At 31.2% G+C, this 21,287-nt stretch overlaps 2 protein-coding genes and 1 long non-coding RNA gene across 3 annotated transcripts; 1 reads left to right on the top strand and 2 right to left on the bottom strand.

The window, feature by feature from the left end:
* BT1 (BTB and TAZ domain protein 1) lies at nt 1-3,639 on the bottom strand. The gene is made up of 5 exons (XM_011042138.1): nt 3,435-3,639; nt 2,987-3,120; nt 2,358-2,661; nt 1,943-2,262; nt 1-344 (listed from the first exon to the last, which is right to left on the bottom strand). The coding sequence occupies exons 1-5, from the start codon at nt 3,594-3,596 to the stop codon at nt 170-172; spliced, it is 1,095 nt and encodes a 364-aa protein (XP_011040440.1). The 5' UTR covers nt 3,597-3,639; the 3' UTR covers nt 1-169.
* On the top strand, nt 1,415-1,742 carry LOC105136699 (uncharacterized). Its single transcript, XR_844403.1, has 2 exons — nt 1,415-1,546; nt 1,660-1,742. It is a non-coding gene; the product is annotated as an uncharacterized LOC105136699 (long non-coding RNA).
* A 15,337-nt stretch (nt 3,640-18,976) lies between the features above and the next one.
* Nucleotides 18,977-21,007, bottom strand: LOC105136698 (Pectin lyase-like superfamily protein). Its single transcript, XM_011042137.1, has 4 exons — nt 20,831-21,007; nt 19,975-20,715; nt 19,708-19,846; nt 18,977-19,571 (listed from the first exon to the last, which is right to left on the bottom strand). Exons 1-4 carry the CDS (start codon nt 20,938-20,940, stop codon nt 19,350-19,352), a joined length of 1,212 nt encoding a protein of 403 aa, XP_011040439.1. The 5' UTR covers nt 20,941-21,007; the 3' UTR covers nt 18,977-19,349.
* Between the last annotated feature and the right edge of the window lie 280 nt (nt 21,008-21,287).

Here is a 21,287-nt window from a genome sequence, read left to right as displayed (position 1 = left end):
GGGTTACAAGCCAGACTACAAAACAGAGACTAGGTTACATAGGTTTAGAACTAGGAGCAACCATTAAACTATCAAAACATAACTATTTTACAAAAGCCTAACCCAAGCTCTTCACTGTCTACAAAAACAACTTAAAAATTATAATGAGTAGTCTTGTACAGTTGTTCGACTACTTTCTGAAGTTTCTAATACCATGATCATGTATTGTCTCCCTCGGTTCTTCTCTTTTCCTCTTGGGGAGAGATAGAGAAGACATGACCCTAGCAGACGCAACCTTCTTCACCAATAAGTTCCACAGGGTTTCATCTCCTTTTCTCTCTCGTTGCATTTTCAGTTTCAATTGCCTGTCACAGGTGAAGAAAATGGCAGCATTGTTAGTTACTGCAGGCCTGGCACAGTCTTGCAATAAATTATGACTAGGTGCCATGTATGTTATCGAAGCATTGATGGCAATCCTTCCATTGTTCCTAATTGGCGGCTAAATTGGTGGTTGCCACGCCTTGTGGAAGCTGAGGGAAGGGGTCCACCATGCGGCTCCATGCCTTCCTCTCAGTCCAGTTGGGCCATCCCCAGGTACAGCCGGACAAACCATAATGAAGATAAAAATATCTGTTGAAAATATCATCTTTATCTGTCACATTGAAGTAGCCTCGCTTAGCCTTATTAGCTTAGTGCGATATCCCTATCTTCTACATCAAAAACTGATTGAACCAGCCATCATTTCATTGGGATAAATGGGCAGAAATAACCCTTCTCTTAGATTTTTATGCAGAACCCAGAACGAAAGAATAACCACACAAAATTAGATAAAAACTAGAAGCTTCGGGGGGAATCGGCTAAGCAATTGTGACCAGCCAACGACCACTTTTATACTTTCAGGTGGATAAAAAAAAAAGGCACTGAAAAATCAAAAGCATTCCACTAGGCCAACCCTACATGACCATCAGCTACTAAAATGTGGTTCTCTGAATAAAAACGCAATGTCTCAACCACTATAAATGATTTTTATGGATCGTGTGGCAAAATACACTTTGCAAGTCATATTAAAACAGTGTATGATGTAACTAGCTTTTTAAATGATTTTTGTTTGAAAATATATTTTTAAAAAGAATTTATTTTTAATATTATTATATCAAAATAATTATAAAACAAAAAAATTATTTGAAACAAAAAATTATTTTTTAGATTTTTTTTTCAAGAGTGTTAAATCTAATTAGAGGCACAATGTCATACAGGGCAAGATAATTTGAAAGTGAGCTAGTAACTCAATAATATTTACAGTACTTAAATAATAACTTTATATCCGATTGCTTATTTCTTGGGCTAATTAACTTTTTTTAAAAAAAAATTGATATATCTAGAAAAAAAAGGTTTCAAGTAAAGATATTCTTATTATTTTTTATGTGTTATGAGTTTTATTCTCTTCTTTTTATATGTGTTTTTTAATAGTTCTGAAATTAATATAATATTACTCATTATTCTTGACCAACATGTAATTTTTTCGAAGGAAGCCAAGATGTAAAGGCTTCAAGTTTAGATTCTTGACATAATAGTTCTGAAAAATAATTAATATAATATTACTCATTATTCTTTACCAACATATAATTTTTTCGAAGGAAGCCAAGATGTAAGTAAAGGCTTCAAGTTTAGATTCTTGACAGCGCTTCCTTTATTTGGTGGGGATTGTAAGAATGAAGCACCACTTCATCACTCTAAAAAAATCTTCCAATTCCGGGAAAAAAGAAGAAGCAAAATTAATCCCAATAAAAATCTCTCTTCCCCTTGACCAACTGATGGCCTGAGAAACACGCAGGGCCAATTAGTTGTAAGAATAATTAATAATGCAAATGCACCATCAAAGCTCATAACTAAGCATGATCCAGCGAGTTAAAATAAACGATATTAGAGAAATTAACAAAATAAAGGGATTTTATTCAGATACCTGCAAAGAGGAACCCTGCAAGAATCAGTTTGGTCACAGATTGATGAGTGTAGTCTTAAGAGCTGCCCCATCCGCTTACACCTTGAGCATTTTCCATTAACCCGATTCTTACACAAGGCGAAGTGCTTGATCAGAAGCTGGAGACCTTCGCATGTGGAGAACTTGTTGCACGGACCCCGACGTTTATTGCTAGGTCCCAGGTCACATGGGCCGACGGTCGTGCACCCTTCTGTGCAAATGTGCTCTAAGCACTCCATTGCTTCACTTAGCTCCATGAACAATCTCTGCTCCTCTCTCTGCCTCCTTGTTCTCTTCTTCCTCTGCACACCATTTCACAATTTCAATTCGAACCGTGTCAGTCGTACTGTTTGCTTTTCTTCGATTATGTTTTCTTAATCCAACGATCAGAACTCACCGATTCAGCTTCGTCAATGAATTTGAGAATCTCGAGCTCAAGAAAAGGGTCATTCTCCTGCATGAACTTCCAACCTTCTGTCTTTTCTACAGCCTTGAAATTATCATACAACATCTTCATGCACTTGACATAAAGATCCGGTGAATCGCAGAGCCTAGCCAATTGGAGTACATCCACCACATTCTCGACGGTCAAACGTTGACCAACAGCCTTTGAACAGATGTGCTTCAACTGTGGGACCAAGTACACGTGTGACAACGCCAGTAGATGGATTCCATACTTCTCCAACTCCTCCTCGCTGCACCTGCACCAGAAGGGGGTTGGGGGGCTCTCTCGTCATTTACCAGAAACTGAAGGCCATTTAATTAAGCTTCAAACTCATCAAAATTAGAAAAAGTAAAAACAATTAATAATAAGCCGTCAACTGTTATTCATTTTCGGTCGTTGGATATTTACTTGGATTTCAAAGAATGATCGGCTGAGATAAGCACGTAGATTTATTAGGCCAGAAAGAAAAGATGAATAAAATAAATAACCCTTGAATAATATAAAAATAATAATGAAAATGAAAATAAAATAAATAACCCTTGAATAATAATATAAAAATAATAATGAAAATGAAAATAAACCTTGAGGAGTAGAGGAATTGAATGAATAGGGAAACGGCGTCGCATGGAACACCGAGGATAGGGATGATCTTCTCGGAGCTATGGTGTTTATGTAGCCTATCTATGATATTTTCCAGTACCGGTGACACTGATGCCTGCCAACAAAAATAACAAAATATAAAATTCAGCATATCATTAAATATAAAAGAAATCAGCAATTAGAATATCAAAATTCAAAGCAAACCTGCCGTTTGTTAACATTTTGCCGATGATAAAAACAAAAAAGGATCTAAAAGATTTGGACCCTTTATGTTTTACGAAGATTACTCGATTTGAGAATCAATTAAGAAAACGGAAAGCGAAAAAAAGGATCTAAAAGATTTGGACCCTTCATGGATTACTCGATTCGAGAATCAATTAAGAAAACGGAAAGCGAAAAGCTACAAAGGAAAAGAGAAAAGGGACGTACGAGAATGCCAGTGTGAGCCGGGATGCGGAGGCCACTGGACGTGAGGATTTGGACGTCTGGTTCAGGCAATGAATTATGATCGGAGAATTGAAAATGACTGCTCATGAGGTCGCCGGAGATGGTGGGGGTGGCAGCGGTTGCGGTGTTATGAGTTTCCCCCATATGATACACGAGTTGTTTTTGATGTGTTTTGTAATGAATATGGTAGATGCGTAGGCTGTCTCTGGTTTTATAGACAACTAAGGAGAGAGTCCTTTGTTTATTTCTTTAGGGGGGGGAAAATAGTAATGCTAGTAAAATATATTTTTAGAAAAATATATTTTATTTAAAAATATATTAAAATAATATTTATTATATTTTTTGAGAAGTTTAATCCATCGTTCAGCCAAATTAATTTTGTGCCTTTGGTGACAAGTTAAGAAAAGGTTGTATCAGAGTGATAAATGAACAGTCAACAAACATCTGAACGAGTAAAGTCAGAAAACGAAAAGGGAAAAAAAAAAAAAAAATCAAGAAAATGTAGCCATGAATGTTTATTATGATTAATTTGTAAAGGGAATTTAATTACTTCATGACATATGTCATCAATTAATACGGTTTGTAAACAGTAACAAAACAATGATTGGTGTTCGAATGCATGCACCTGCCGAGCTCATCTGCTAAAGAAGTACATGATCGCTCCCTCAAAAAAATAGTATCTCCTCTGCATCAATATCAAATCGAGGTGTGCACGGAACATTATTTCATTTTTTTAAGGTTTTCATTGAATTCATGGTCACTGCCGGAGGCCACATATATATATATATATATATATTACAAAGTCAAAATCACATAAATCAGTATTTATATATATTAAATACTGATTTTTTTTGTCCATACTAAATTCATTTTTTTATTGTCCAATTTAAAACAAACTAATCACACCAAGATTATAGTTTATAGGTTAAATTCATGAGGAAGTGCCTAAAGTTTAATAAATTCGTCTAATAAATCATTGTACTTTAATCTTGGACATTAGCATCTTTGTACTTTCAATTTTTATTCAGTCCCTTTGTATGAATTCATTTGTTTTTACATTTTCAAAGAGTTTTTAAAAAAAATTAATTTTTTATTTTAAATTAATATTTTTTGTGTTTTAAATATTTTTAATATATTGATATTAAAAATAGAATAAAAAAATAAAAAATAATAATTATTTATATGTATTTTTAAATAAAAAATATTTTAAAAAATAACCATCATTATAATACCAAATGAGTTTATAAAGGTATTTGAGAGTATAGTAGCAATTGTTTATTAAAGTATTTTTTACTCAAAAATAAATTAAAATAATTTTTTTATTTTAAAAAAATTATTTTTAATAGTAACACAAAAAAATAATTTAAAAATATAAAACATAATTTTAAACACAAAAATTTTATATATTTTTTAAAATAACAGTATTTAAAATACAGCTCGAATCCACGTCAAAAGCACTACCAAGGGACCATGAATTTGCAAAGTACAAGCGTTGATGTGTTTATGGTGTAAGTACATGGGCCGATATAAACAACTCAAAAGACTCGAGGGATGAAACGGCTCATACACCCATTATTTATATCCTTATTAAATGCTGTCGTTTTAGTGCAACCATACATTTCTAATAAGTACTAGTCGTCTAATCTTGTTTGCGATAGAATTACCATTTTTTATTTTATTTTATGATAAGTTGTATCCTGAAATCAATATGTATATTCATTAAATATACTGTCATCCTCAATAAAACAATATCAACGAACTATATATATATATATATATATTCTCACTCAAGCTTATCTATTCCTACCTGTTTCTTTTTTTTTTTCTTAATTTATTTTAAGTTTACCCCGAGTTTACTCAATCTCATCATTCTTTTTTATTTTTTCACTCGGCATCCAAATCAAGCTTCTAACCAATATTAATCTTAGATTTATTGGCAATCCAATCCATTAGGTCTCTATTTTAGAGTGGCAATATTCCAAGAAACCGAGATTAGATTACTTTTTAACCACGAACAATTTGATAAGACTAATTTTGTCGCTCGTGATTCGCTACAGTTGTGAATTCGAGATGTAAAATAACGTTATCATGGGTATAATACTTTTTAAACATCAAGCATGACTTTATCATATATAAGGTTGACGAGACCAAAACTTGATTCAATTATAAAGAAAAAAACAATTATATTCAAACTTTGTTTTTATAAAAAAAATTCAAGCAATGTTTTTTTAACACTAAAAAAAAAAAGCGTAGACAGTGCCAATAAACTTAACTTAACGAATTAAACATAAAATATCCTAATACAACTCTTTTTCTATATCAAGCTTCAAATTAAACATGTGGATGTTACCTCAACATAATATAATTGACTTAGTAGGTTTAGAGATAATTTGAATGATATATAAAAATATAATTTAATTTAAAAAAATAATTTAAGATAATATTATTTTTTTAGATATTAAAATAATAATATATTTAATCAACGTTAATTAATATAAAAATATATAATGTGTATGATATATGTGCCAATATGCGAGGAAAGCCATCGAATTAAGAAGAAGGAGCATGCAATTTTCTCTGAACTCTGATGAGGATCTTTTTTTAATATAGTTGGAATGGTTTCAATAATAATAAAAAAAATTAAACTCTAAATTTTAAATTCTAAATCGGCATTATAGCTTTTGTTTATTTCCAGTAACCTATTTTTCTTTTCTTTTTCATTTTTATTTTTTTTCTCTGTTAACTCCTCGATTCCCACACCTATTTCTTCTTCTTCCCCTTTCATGGACAAAACATACTGCTTTTGTTTTTTCTTAATTTTTAATTTTTATCCCTTGCTTATCAATCTTTTTAAAAAAAAATTCAAATATCTTTTTACAAAATTGGATGCCGATCCAATGATAGGATTTTTTTTTTTTTTTAACTCCATGAGAACCCCACATTAAACCCATTGAAACAAAATATAAAGGTTATTCTAGAATAAAATTAATATAGAATAATCAAATTAAAAAAAAAACCACAAAGAAAAACATATAAAAAACATTGCATTATACAAATCTTTAGTGCAAATATGCTAAGATGCACAGCAGAAGAAACAGAAGATTGCATGGATGTTTTAGTTTTAATTTAATTTAATAAGGTTGAAGATGTTATCTATAGATTTGTGCCAACTCGTATCGTTATTAAGCATAAATTGAAATTTATTTTTTAAAAAATATATAAAATAAATAAATAATAAATTAAATAAAAATAAATAAATAATAAATTGTTATAAGATGAATTTTTCATATAAAATAAATAAAAAATTATTTTTTATTAAAAAATTATTTTATCTTCTATAAAATAAAATTTTAAAATATAATTACATACAAAACTTGTTGCAAAAAAACATAAATTATTTAGATAACTAAACACAAAAGCTACCCCAACAGCAAATTGTATCCTATGCTTTTGCTTCCTTGTTACCTTCTGCATAAATGAATATTGTTAAATATTATATAATATTTTTTTAACCTAACACCAGATATTTTTATTTGTACTTCTGATGTTTTCTGTTGACGTGTCCCAAATATAATGTCTGAAAATCACCTGACTCGGAAAGACAAGCAAGAGAAAGAAAATCAAAATCCGACCTGGGATGGATAAACAAACTTGCAAGAAAGAGTTAAGGCTGGAAACATAAAGAACTTGTCTTGGAGTAGGAATCACGTACTCTTTTTTTTAATGTTTTAAAAATATTTTTTTAAAAAATATTTTATTTATTTATTTTTAATTATTTTAAAAAAATATTTTATTTATTTATTTTAAATTATTTTTAAAAGCAATGACACCTAATATATTACAGAAAACATATTGTAACCTTGTATTCGGTCAAGGACACCTAATATTATAACCTTGTAAATGCCACGTGGCTGGAACCCAAGAGTCACTGAAGACAAAGGCATCCAGGTTGTGCTGTCCAATGAATTTTGTAAGACAACCAATAAAGTTCCCAGACGTGGCACATTATTTATTACAATAATTATAATGTTGATGTTAAATGGCAATTGACGCTGGCCGGCTGACCCACTTAGGGAAAAACATATCTAGATGGATGGTTCTGGTTCAATTAATACGGGCCCGGTGGGACGCCGCAGTTGCCAAAGAAAAGAAAGCCTTGTTAGCTGGGGCGGAGTAATAGCGAAAATTTAGGAGGGATCAAATTAAAAAATTATTTTTTAAAAATTAAGATTTTAGTTATTTTTATTAAAATTATAAGTATTTATTAAAAAAGAGTGAGAAAAACTTTTCCTTATAAGGGTCGGGGCCTTTATCAGCCTCTCTACCTCCGCCATCGCTCATTAGCATCATTTTTTTTATTAATAATGTTATACTATCTTCAAATTAATAATAGTTTAATAGATTAGGATAATTTTTTTAGATCATACTATTGTTTCATGCACCATGATGATTATGTCTCAAAATCTAAGATATGTAAATAATAAAAAGGAATTCTTGATATTGGATAAGTGGTCTCAATCAAGTTCCTAATGAAAAGAGTTCCCTACATATCTTGTATTCTATAACCTAGAAGGAATAGGTTATAACGTATTGGTTATTAGGATATCATATCTTATGTGGAGGTCTTTCACGTCCAAAGAGGTAATTACATGTTTTCGTATTCCTTACTTATAATGGCTCAAATCATTCTTTCTAGAAAGAATGATATGTCGAAGGTATTCTTATTTAGTGGATTCGACATTGGATAAGTTATTTAGTATTTGAGATAATGGTTAATCAATATATTCAAGTACTTCAAATTTCTTTTTTTTAGTCTAAGTAATTCCAAGCTTGTGGTAAAAGTTTGAGTACCTGCAAAAATAGTCCCTATCAGAAGGACTTAAAGACCTTTTGATGATAAAATCAGTATATATAAGAAAGAGAATAAATGTATTAAGGCCATTAATGGCTTAAAAGAGCCTTAAATTAAAAAAAAATCTTTATTTTTAAGTTTTAAGTGGATTAATGCTTTAAAATCTATAGGAGTTTATCTTATAAGATAAAACGTTATGAACCCTTACTTTAATGGTTCAAGGAGGTATTGATACCCCCTGAATCTTGTGATTTTTAGAAAAGGGAAGGACTGAAAAGTCCCTGCTTTTGACAGAATTAATGAGAGATAAATATTCCTAATATATTTATTAATAAAACAACAAGTATGATAGGTTTCTTTAGAGATCTTGTATATACATGTAAGTATAGATAAATTATTACATCAATACGAATAATTATTCTAGATGGAGAAGTATATCGATTTAACTTGCCTTTAATGCTCTTACTTTGAGGGATTATCTAGGCTTGAGCACATAGCTTTAGAATTCGGTAATGGTTGTATCCAAATACTTTGAGCCCAACATGTTTTTTTAGGGTCATGTTTCCTTGGGCTTTTTTAACTATCAAGCCCAAGTTCTTTGGATTTGTAATGTTTGACAGTGCCACATTACATTGGGCTTAGGTGACTGTCAAGCCTAACTTCTATAGGTATGACATATTTGCTAGACCCACGTTGTTATGGACTTGGTTGATTATCAAGCTCAAATTCTTTGGGTTTGTCATGCTTTCCCGAGCTACGTCGTCTTAGACTTGATTGACTATCAAGCCCAAATGTTTTTGGCTTAACATGTTTGTCAAACTTATATTACTTAAAACTTGGCTGATTGTCAAGTCCAAGTTCATTGAGCCTGATATGTTTACCAGATCCACGCTACCTTGGATTTGACTAATTGTCATTTCTAAGCTCTTTTGAATCTGACATGTTTGTCATACTCGTGTTATCTTGTGTTTGGCTAGTTTCCATGTTTAAGTCCTTTTAATCTGATTTGTTTGCCAAACCTAGACTACCTTGGACCTTGTTGATTTTCAAACCCAAGTTTTTTAGGTTTAGTGTGTTATCAGACCCATCTTATTTGATTAAGATTTTCTCTATTTATAAAAATCTTAACCAAATAATCAAACTCATTAGTTTTCCCCAAGCTTATAATGTGTAATCTTGCATTGGAGGCTTAAGAAATTTTCAAGTAGATAATTAGCTAATACATGTCTTGTCTTTCGTTGTGAATGGGTGTTTTTGATTGATTTAAAAGATTTTCTAGGAAAAAAAAAGCAAAAAATATTTTAGGAAGATCACCTAATGATACACAATAAATATTATAGGCTTTTGGCCTTCCTAAGGTTTTAGATGAGCTGTCATCTATATTTCATTCATATATTCCCTTCTTTTTAGTACTTTACTAAACCTTTTTTCCAGTATTCTTTGATTTAAGAAATTTCGAGAGTAATTTTACAGCAAATAGGATTTATTTGGCTAGGTAAACTAGATTTTCTTTCTTTGTGTTTACATAAAACCTCTTTCAATCTTTTCTTTCTTATACCATTTTGACTTCTAGGGGGAAGAAAAAAAAGGAAACATATCTTTTAAAGATGATTTTAGTTCCATATCATAGGGATTAACCCTAGATTTTAGAGGGATAGTGCTCAACGTTCTTTTACTGCTAGAAAGGATGAGAAATTTCCTCAGAAGTTTTCAAACATGAAGGGATAACCGAGGTTGCCCAGGATTCTCATGGATGACATGCGAAGTTTGGTGACTTGGAACTAAGTAATCCTAGCTAATGCTAGTCAACCATGAGATTATACAGTAGTCATCCTTGAAGTTGGTGACTGCATTTCTCAAGTCACTAACAAATATAGCGAGGATGATAATATCATTATTGCCTCATATTCCATATAAGTTTGGATACTCATTTTCTTTATAAAGATTTATAAATAATGTTCTGAGATCCTATAACATCAATCTTACTCAAATTCATTGTAATGGATGAACCATTCTATCCTTATTTAAAGAGTTAACACTGAAGGGGAACCTTTAATCCCTTTGTTTTTTTTTCTTTAGTTTTATCAATAGGTAAAATGGGTTAATGAATAATACAATGAGGGGAAATTCCACTTGTTTCAAAAAATGAAAGGAGCAATGGGTAATAATGAGGTTTGATGATCTAGTTAGACCTCTGAATAGACATATTTCAATATAAAGTTATACTCATTATTGAAGGACACCCCTAACGAGTATAAATGACAAGCTTTTCTTGGGCTTAGAGGAAGGAAGGGTTTGCACTAGGTTTAACAATCTTTGTATTGAATATGACATCGATTATTTGGCTAAAGGGATATATGAAATTTTAGGTAATTTCACTTTTATATATTCTTTTTATTTCAATACCTTTCATTCCTTAATTGTTTCTTTATGCAGGGTCTTTATCTAGGTTCGATCCATCCTAATTCAACGGGTCTACCCCTTCTATGCCCAATCATATGTCTACGGCCTCTTCTAGTAGTGGCTCTTCTTCTAAAGACAGTTAACCATTAATGTGAAAATGAAGGGTTAGGTCTTCCATTCAAATAAATATTGAGGAGATTTTCATAATTTAAGCTAAGGATGTTCTTGAAGACATCCCACTAATTCACTTTCTTGCTAAAATGGTGTGTTAATAGGCAACACCTAGGTTTTTTTTTTTAAAAAAAAAATTAGTGATTATTTCTATGGTTTTTTTCATTATTTTTTAATTTATATTTAAATTAGTACCCCTTTTCTCTTTCATTTTTTTTAGAGAGCTTATTTTAAATGACAATTATTTTTTTAGTCATATATTTAAATTTAAAGACTTTTTCTAATTAATCTATTTTTTTATCTTTTATATGAATGAGTTTTATTTTTTAAAATATTTTTAATATATTCCTTTCATATTTTTTTCCTTTATTTTATTTGATCAATTTAATTGTGTCTATATTTCTATAATATTTTTTAAAATAAAAAAATATTTTAATAAATAAATTTAGCAAATACAACCAATTATGTATCTTATCTTTCAAGATTAAATATCTTAATTTATACTTATTTCTTGATTTTTTAACTTTTATTTTTAGATATCATTAATTTTTATTTATTTGCAAACATAGTTCCCAATTTGTTTTTAATATATGTATGCATAAAATTTTTATTTGAACTTAGATTCTTTTAATTATAGAAATCTATTAAATATATATATATATAATGCCTTTATAAAAAATAAAAATATTTAACTCATAGTGGAGCATGGGTGACATAAATAATATATATATTACTAAGTTATTTATATATTACTAATAGTTGTTGGACAATGCTCTTCTGCTTCTTCTTGTTTTGTTTTTTTTTTTTGAAAAACATAAATAAATGCATACGTATATAGGGAGATCCACGAGCGAATTATTGTATTTCGCTCCAACTTTTGTGATTTTATTATTCTAAAAGGTCGAAAATCATAATTATAAGGGCAAAAACAAACTTTGGCATTTAGCATTTTCTCTTCTATCCTATCAATCATTGTTATTAGAGTTAAGTTAAGTATATTTTTTAAATATAAAAAAATGTAATTTCATTAATATTATCGATATTACATTATTATCTTGGTTTTTATAAGAATCAAGCAAATATGGCATTTTGAAATTCTTTTGTATTTTATTTTTCTTCCGTCTCCTTTTATATATATATATATGGATGGGTGGTTTTTCTTATATTTAAAAAAAGATGATAACGTGTAATAAAAGAAAAAAATAGAGGAAAAAATAAAATAAAAAAATAAGAAAGAAACAGGAGAAAACAAATGTTAAACGGGCGGGTGATGACTTGAAACTTCCTGCATTAAAAACTGCATTCAAACAAAACCAATTAAAACCTACAGATTTGATGAATAAATCTCAGGGGAGACTTGCTGGACTTTGGTTTGGATTTGCACCTAACTCAGTGTTGGATTAAACATGATTTCAAGGTCCAAATGTATTGGGCCTTTACTTGGTTTGGACTGACCCATTGAAATCTCTTTCCTTCAGTGTCGGTCCTTGGAACCAAGGAAAATAAATAATAATAATAATTAAAAAAAACATTGTCATCCTTGTTGTTTTGAGCTTCACTCTAGTCATTTTGAGAATGTATTCGAGCGAGAGGATTTCTTTCATCACTTAAGGAAAAACCCTTCGTGAAAGAAAATGTAATTCTATTTTTTTTTTAGCCTGGAAAAAGTTTGTGTATCTTATACTAGATTATAATATTTTAAAAAAATTAAAATAATAATAATAAATATGTTTTCAACATAAATACAATAATAAAATGTTATAATTCATGATTTATTAACCTTCATATAAAATCATTCTTATTATTTTTCTACATTTATTATTTTAAAAGGTCATTACAAATATACTCATTTCCTGTAAATATACAATTTTTATTTACAACTCTTAGTAGGTATAAATTCATCACTTTAAAAAACTATCTTAAAATTATTTTTGTTTAATAATAAACTAGATATTGAGTTTTTTTTTTATTAGCAACAAATAATACATTGTTGAGGATGAAAAACTTTCCAAATATCATATTCAGTATAACCTTTCTAACACCTAGTATTTTGAAGATTGATGGGTTCTTAATATATGGGTTTTCTCCACCTATTTTTTTTATAAATGAAAAACATTATTTTCTCAGTATATTAACTAATCATTGCTAATGATTGTATAATCGAACTGACTTTAAAAACAATAAATATATTTATTTCTAAATCTTTATGACAAGTGAGGTAATCAACTCCATTGATATTGACTTTAATAATAGTTATTTTCTTAGATTATTTTGTTGAGTCTTATTTTATTCATTGTGATTTATTTAATTATTAACATTTCACTTATAAATCATGTCATATACAAAAATAACATCATTTAAATAATATTTTTGTAAGTTTCTAGAAAAGACTAAAGGGGTCATGTAAAGTACCGCTTAAAACTCAATATCTTTGTTTTACTATATATATATATATATATATATATTAACTATAATAACTTTTTTTATATATAAATAGTAACATATATGTAAATAATATTGTATACATGAATGAATATGACCAGATAACTTAATTGTCATTCTTAAATTTAGAAATTTATTGATTATTAACTTTTTATAATGACAATTTCAACTTTGAATTTTTTGTTAAAAGCTTTTCAAAATGTCTTTGTATTTTTATTGAACTATACATATCATATTCAGTATTATTTAATCTATTCAAAATGTAATTTTTTATACAAAATCACTATGATTCCATACATTCAAATCTACAATAATAATAAAATAAAATTTTATTATTTGATAACTTTAATATTTTTTTCTACAGGAACTTAACCAAGTTCGAGAGGAGCATATAAATTAATATTTTATATTGTCACAATTTAATATTCAATTCATTGAACTTTTTAATTTTTTCATTATGCAGCACAAAAAATGATGGTAAAATCCTCATTGTCGAAGCATTGCATGTTGAAACAATATTGGTTAAAAACATGAATTTTCAAGTTAAAAACATGATATTAATTATAAAAATAATAATCAATAATATTCATAAATAAATGTTCCTCCTCCCAAATAGATATAGTAAAGCATTAATATTGTAGTCAAAATATGTTATATTATATAATAAATTAGTGAATAATGATATTTAACTTATCATAACAAAACATATTAAACATAAAATACCTCGTAATTGTTTTCTTCTTAAAAGTATTATTATTATTATTATCGCTTTACAAGGCATCATTTTCTTTATAATTAATTGTGATGTGCACTGTTATTGTTTGTCTTGATGGATGTAATTTTTAATGTCTATTTGATGAAAATGATTGAAATATGGAAATTGTGCGCTTACCTCGGTCAAACCCTGTGCCACAGGACGCCCTTGAGCTTATAATCTCCACGACTGTAATTCCAATCGAAGCTTCTTGCGGGTCATGGAGAAAGGAGAGGGTGGGACATCTTTAGGGCATATTTCCCTTTCCTAACGTCACTTGCAATTTTATGCTATTATTTGCTATAAATGCTGCCCATGCTGGTGGAAAAAGCATAGCTGGATCGAGTCAATTGAGACTATTTCACACTTTCTCGGTTGAATTTCTCGAACTACTTATTGCTCCCTCGCCTATCAAACAAACATAAAGGTTGTATTAATTGGTGCATGCATCGGCATCTCTTCCTTTGTGCTTAATTATACGTAGAAAAATATTTGCAGAAAGCCCTGGAGACGTGTCGTGGAGAAAAGTTATCTCTAGCTAGATTCTTCAGGCCCTTGATTGAGGTGTTGAAGGAATGATATATAGAATTCAAAGTTCAAACCATCATAATTGGGTAGGCATTGAATTTGGAAACATTTGTCTTCGACCACCATTAATCACCTAGACTATGACCTTCGGGGCATGCCAGAAAGAGAATAGATTACGATGTATTTAATAATGAGGCTAGCTAGTTGAAACCGGTGCAAGAATTAAATGTTAGAAATTAATTCAGCATGCACTCACCGGCCTAATCTTAATCTATCATGTTGGAATTTATCGAGTCAAGTTATGGATTTAGAGTGCAAATGATATCCTTAAACAAATTTATAAATGAGATATTTTAAGATATTTAAGAAATATTTTTTTTTTGTTAAGGGAGAAATATTTATCTTATAAAATACAATTGATAAATATTTTACTTATTCTTGAAGTCTTTGGTTATCATTCAATTAGCTCTTAACTTGAGCCTTTTGAGAGTTTCGTTTTTTTATGAGATAACATTTACTCGCACGTATTTAATTTATTTTATAAGTTTAGATTACTAAACCTAATAAAGTAAAAAAAAAAAACATATTAAGTATAAGGCTTTAAAATAATTGAATAAAACATTCAGATTTTACACCTCATTCCATGAAGGAAAGTAATTTTTTCTTAGTGGAAGCTTAATTGAAATAATTCAAATGAAAGTAAAAAATAAAATAATAAATAGTGCATAATTCTTTATATCTTTAACAAAATCTTTACTATTCTGTAAATTCACAAACAAACATTTGGAAGGGATTGGTATTTGCAACCTCTTACCAATTAGCCATTTAAGCATTTATTATTTATATGGATATTCAAACAAATTTATATACATATCAATTAATTTTATGAGTCTTTAAATCAATAAATTTTTAATAATTTTAAGATTTATAAAATTCAAACTAGTAATTTATACAAAATAAATCTAAAACTTGACTATTTAAATTATATCCTATAAGATTATCATTTAAGCATACTTAATTGCATAGAGAGGGTGTTCGCCTTAGGTTCATGTTGCTATGGTAATCTAATTAACGCAAATGTTGAGGCTTTACTTTTTGGATGATGGCCTCAAATTCTATTGGTATTAACTAGTCGCAATCCATAATTAAGTCAATTCTCACTAATTGTCTGCCACATGCTTAAGCCCATGCATAAACAAAAGCCAGAACATTGCCCAGTTCGGTTGGCCTTTTTTATGGATGGAGACTTCGGAAACATCTTTGCATCTCACGATAAGGAAGTTGTGGCCGTTTAGGATATTCTGAGGGCTCGAGAGGCAGCGTAGCGCAAAGAACTTTAACGTAAGGATTTGATTGATTGGATCAATTACCAAGACGAGATGCAAATAGAGATCATGATGAGAAGAGAAATATGCCTACAAACTTATTATGGGATAGACTAAACCCTATATCTATTTTTACAAACCCAGATAGACATCATGATTATATGGTGTTCATGATAGGCAATGCATTAAAGAATTAGTTCATAGTCACCATTTCCGTAGATGTGTTTCCAGATTCAATGAAATCTCTATATCTATTTTTTTTTTAAAATGTTAATTGGATTTTCAATTAAAGAAGATTTCTAATTATCAAAAGGTAAATTTTGTAACGAGCATACTTATGATGCTAAACAATGTTCTAGAAGATGAATTTTATGTTGGTAAGTCTGTCCTTTTATCATGGCAAGCTATGAAAACAATTATTAATTTTGAAGTTTTTATAAAATGATTAAGAATAGATTTTATATTGTACATATAAGTAATTAGATACTTGTTTTTTTGTTCAATTTTCTCAAATAACAAGGAGGAAAAACAACATCGAGGATATATCAATGAATTGCTGAGAGAAATATTTAGTTTCAATTTCACGGAGATAGAAAGAAAAAGAAAAGATTTGGATGTCAAGGAACATGAAGAATTTGCTCTTCTAGATGAAGCTCGGAATACTCAAACCACTGATTTGGTAGTGAACAACCTGGGCACTCTTGAAGAAACACTCAAACAAGTTTCCTTGGAGGATGAATGCGAAGATAGTGGCAGTACCAGTGATAATTAAACTAAAATTAATGATGAAGAACATATAGGAGAAGCAAGATATGAGGGAAATGGAGAAAAATCAGAGACTTGCTCTAGCTTCTTCAATGAGAAGGGTACCAGATACGATACAATTGAATGGAGAACCTCTGTAGTAGAAGCAAACACGGACATTCAGAATGATAAAGAAGAAATATCTGACACAGGAGAAGGTATGCAGAACAAACAAAATACGAAAGACATTGCTACTGTTGCACATAAAACACAAGAGAAGCAAGACAAGTTTGACACATTTCTCCGTATTTTATTTTGACTATTAACTTTATGGTTTTTTTAATATATCCTCGATGGTTATACAAAAAAAGAAAAAGTAAAGTAGTAAATGACAAAAGCAAGGTTCATGATGTAGTCGTCGGTAGGTTTACTAGAATCCTCAAGATGGAGCCATTATTGCGAAACTTCTTCAATGGGAAGGAGCTTTGCAAGAGCACTTACCCTAATATGGCCGGTGCTTATGATGTTGTTGTTCAGTCTACGATTCTAGTAGTAAATGTAATGAGAAGGTGCACGACCTTTTGTTTCTCATGACCTTTAGTTTTGAGACCGTTGAATATGGAGTCATGATTGTATGGATTTAAAGGAACACAACCATCCCTTCCAAGAAAATGCAGGTGTTCTCCACCTACTTTGCTAATCAACTTGGTTTGTTGATTAAGAGGATTTATCCTAAAATTAATAAATATAAATAGATATATCAAAGTAAATATTTTATCGATAAATTATATTAAATTTTTTTGAATAAATATTCCATTATAGTAGCTATCAGCAAATACTAATAAAAATATTTATTAGATATATACCAAGCGATTGATAATAGAAAAAATTATAAAAAATGTAATAATATGTTATTTTTTCTTTAAATTATTTTTTTATGTTTTTAAATTATTTTAATGTTAAAAATACTTGTAAAAAATAATTTCTACTATATTCTCAAACAATTTAGCATATTTTCTATATAATGGTACAAAAGCCTCTTGTTGATAGGATCAATTTTGCCAATGATTAGGAATTTCATTGATTTTGATAGAATAAAACTATTATCTTTGAAAATAAAAATAAAAAACACTATCAAACATCAAACTTAAGATATTATTCATCTAAATGATAAATTTAATGGTATTTTTCTCTTTTTACCATAAGTTTAGATTTTTTATCGCATCCCTCCTTCCATATTATATAGCTCTTCCACGCAAGATTCCATCCTTCTTCCAAAGCTCAACAGGCAAAAAAACATTCTATTGAAATGCAGAACTCAACCCACCAAGGCCCTAGCTACCTTAATGTATCTGGGGCACAGTTTTTTAGGTTTTGAAGAGATACGATGGATGCCATTGATAATCGTTCTCCAACTCTCCGTTTTTTAATAAATTCATTTTGGATAGAATGAGAACCTCAGCTCACCTGTTTGCTATTACAAAATAAAAATAAATAAAATCAAGTTATGAAGTGGCAAATGACAAAGCCAATATAACTATTACTTTATGAAGAAAAAGATCAAGTATGGTTCACGTTTCCCCCTATATACCTGGAAAGGCAGGGAGCTCGATACACCCACATGTGCACCACTGCTATTTATGATATGGGTTTTCTCTGGTAGCCATAAATAAATAAAGGGACTGCGTTGAAACCAGATTTTAGACGACAGAAGAGTCCAATCCATCAACAGAAGATCCATGGCATGCATGTGCTTTTCTCCTTTAGTTCTCCCTCCCAATCTATTCTCAAATCTTAAGTAGGTCCGGTTGCTTAGCACTGACTAGCTAGGGGACCCCTTTTTTGGTAGTTAGCTAGAAGTGAAAATCTTTTTTGATTTAAAATTCATTGGTGAAAGTGTCATTGGAAAATGGTAGAAATGAACTGAAGAAGGTGAGGTGATTGCTACTAGATGAACGGCATGGTTATAAGGGTGGTGATAGTAAAAAAGAACGATGAGAGGAGCTTCTTTTTTTTTTTTTTGTAATTAATGCATGCGCTTCATTAACTAAAAAGGAAAGGGTATTAGTTGTGTGGATAACATTTTCTGTATAGCTAATTATGGAAGGAAATTAGTGTGATAGATAGAGAAATTTGGGCTCCCAATTGTAATAATTTTGGACTTTTGGTGGTTGCACTTTCGTAATCGCATGCATCAATTCAATTGTGAAAGGTTGAGAAGCTTTTTTCCTGCCTTCACTTGCGGTGCATGTTTCATTTTGTCCTTGGCTTTGAGAGAGAGAGAGAGAGAGAGAGAGAGAGAGAAGGCGTTTAACATGAATAGATAATTGATATATACTATATCAACACTAGAGCACTTGTTTTCTCTATGCCCACCAAGAATTCTCAAAGAGGATACCTTAGGTTCAAAGAGTAACAGGCTGAGGTTGTAATCTTCAAAGTTTGACTACAAAAAGGAGAAGGGGGAGGAAGATATAATTAGAGCAGATAACAATGGGTAAAAAGAATAAAAACTTGGAGGGAAGAAAAAGCCAGGGGAAACTAGTGCTTGGAGTCTTGGACTTTTCTTCACCCTCCTCATTTTTTAATTCCCTTCTGCTTAATTACTTTTCTAGCCAGCTAATTAATTATAGTCCAAATTACTCGTCACAAAACATTGTTTAATCTTTCACAATCAGCTAGCAACGAGTCCCTTTCTTGCAGTTAAGTGCACCTGCCCCCATTGTGATTGGACCGACAAGTGAAGATGGTCTTGCACCCAAGCTTGATGCCCTAGCATAGCTTGAAGAAGCGCCTGCGCCAGATGCTACGAAAAATGCTCCATTCAATAGTAGATCTCCTTCAGACCTCCAATTCCAATTCTTCCATTCACTCTGTGGTGCATCTTCATGTTTTGTTACCTTCATCAAGAAAAGAGAATCATGCATGATTAAGGGTCCGCTGTCCTATTCTTCAAGGCTTACAGAAGCGAATCATTCTGAGTTCACAAGAAGTTAGTTTTTTCAGCTGGGCAATAAATGGGGTCTCATTCCTCACCTCTTTACTGAACCTGATGTCAGGTGCTACAAATCTGTTGCCTTGGCTGTTGATGGTTGGGCTAGCGCTCCCTCCAATGGCGTACATTTCCCAATGGGTGTAGTCATTGTTGACCACATGGAAATATCCATGTCTACATCTGAAAATGTGAAGAAATGCTAATTAGTTTCAAAGTTTGAATATTGATAATCGACACAATGAGTATGCAGCTAGTTAATTACCCCCACTGACCAACACTTTATTGATCAAGAACTTTAAATTTCTTACCTAGGCATTCTCTGGACAAGACCTTCCCCAAAGTGATTGAAGGCTATGGTGACTTGCATGTTCTTGTCTTGAGTGTAGGAATCACTATGCCCCAGAAGCATGACTTTATCATGGTGGGTCATGTAATTGTTCGAAATGGTGATGGCTGAGGACCCATGGATGGCATCAACGAGTCCATCGTCACAATTTGACAATGAATTATGGTCCACCCAGATGTGAGCACCACCAAAGATGGACACACCATCACCATCTGATACAGTCCTCCATCCAAAGTGGTTTGGGGAGTCCCTCACCATAGCATTCCCTCCTTTCTTGCAATCGTGTATGTTTAGTCCATGTATAATAATGTTGGTCACATATTGTATAGTAATGCATGGGCCACCAGCAATATGGACACTTGCACCTCTACCATCGATAGTCTTGAACGAGTTCATGATCAGTTCTTCCTTCAATTGAATTGTCATGTCACGAGCAAAAATGATCCACAATGGCTCTTCTTGAATGACAGCATGCCTGAGAGTCCCTGGCTTAGGGTTCACGGGATCATCATTACCAGATTCTGTAACCACATAAATCTTACCATCTCTTCCACCAATGGCATTCTTACCAAACCCAATTGCACAATCAGCTAGCCTCTGGCGGTTCTTCTCCCAATTGGGATCGCATCTCCAGCAGTCATCAATGGGGTTGCCGGTTCCACAAGAGAGATATCCCAACTTCCTCCTAGAGGCATTGATGGCCCTGTCAAAACAAAACGAGACACATTATACATAAATTGAAATTGTCTCCACCACCACCCATATTGGAACTTACAAAATTGGACCGACAAGATACAAGCAGTAGTGGAGCCACTTACCTATGTACTTCTTGTACTACAAGTTCTGGTTCCTGAACCGGGGAAGAGGAGATGAGGGCTGGGGTCAGGAGAGAGAGGAGGAAGAGGAGACAGAGAGAAGGGTTTGCCATTGTGTGATCTCTTCTTTGAGCGTGCACAAGTAAAGAAAGGGGAGAATGTGAGATACATGAGAGAAGGAAAGGGAGTATATAAAGACATTAAAGCCGGGCTTGATGGGCGTGATTAAACTAAACACGTGGGGTCCAAGGTGTGCTTCGTGATTTCTTGATTTACGGGATTCCTACAGCGGGTAGTTTTTCCTGTTATGCAGGGCCTCGATAAAGGTAGAAAAACAGAGCAAAAATGACACCGCATTTCAATGGAAAGTTCCTTCTTCTAGTTTTTTTTTAAGGTCTGGAATTCTTCTAGTTTATATAGATATATAAAACTGAACACTCTTTAGTGAGGGCTCTCATGC

Source organism: Populus euphratica, unplaced genomic scaffold (genome assembly GCF_000495115.2).
Source record: "Populus euphratica unplaced genomic scaffold, PopEup_1.0 scaffold60.1, whole genome shotgun sequence".
Taxonomy (NCBI): Eukaryota; Viridiplantae; Streptophyta; class Magnoliopsida; order Malpighiales; family Salicaceae; genus Populus; species Populus euphratica.
Note: the sequence above shows the minus strand (reverse complement) of the source record. Positions and strands in the feature narration are given on the sequence as shown.

Bases quoted from the DNA above. Each gene is read 5' to 3' on its own strand.
- BT1 (XM_011042138.1), bottom strand. From the start codon at position 3,596: ATGGGGGAAACTCATAACACCGCAACCGCTGCCACCCCCACCATCTCC. The intron at 3,121-3,434 runs GTACGTCCCTTT...TTTTGTTGGCAG, and splicing joins CGGCTCACACTGGCATTCTC to GCATCAGTGTCACCGGTACT. The intron at 2,662-2,986 runs GTTTATTTTCAT...CTTCTGGTGCAG, and splicing joins CAATTCCTCTACTCCTCAAG to GTGCAGCGAGGAGGAGTTGG.
- LOC105136698 (XM_011042137.1), bottom strand. From the start codon at position 20,940: ATGGCAAACCCTTCTCTCTGTCTCCTCTTCCTCCTCTCTCTCCTGACC. The intron at 19,847-19,974 runs GTAAGAAATTTA...TCACATTTTCAG, and splicing joins CTTGTCCAGAGAATGCCTAG to ATGTAGACATGGATATTTCC. The intron at 19,572-19,707 runs GTGAGGAATGAG...TTCTTGATGAAG, and splicing joins ACATCAGGTTCAGTAAAGAG to GTAACAAAACATGAAGATGC.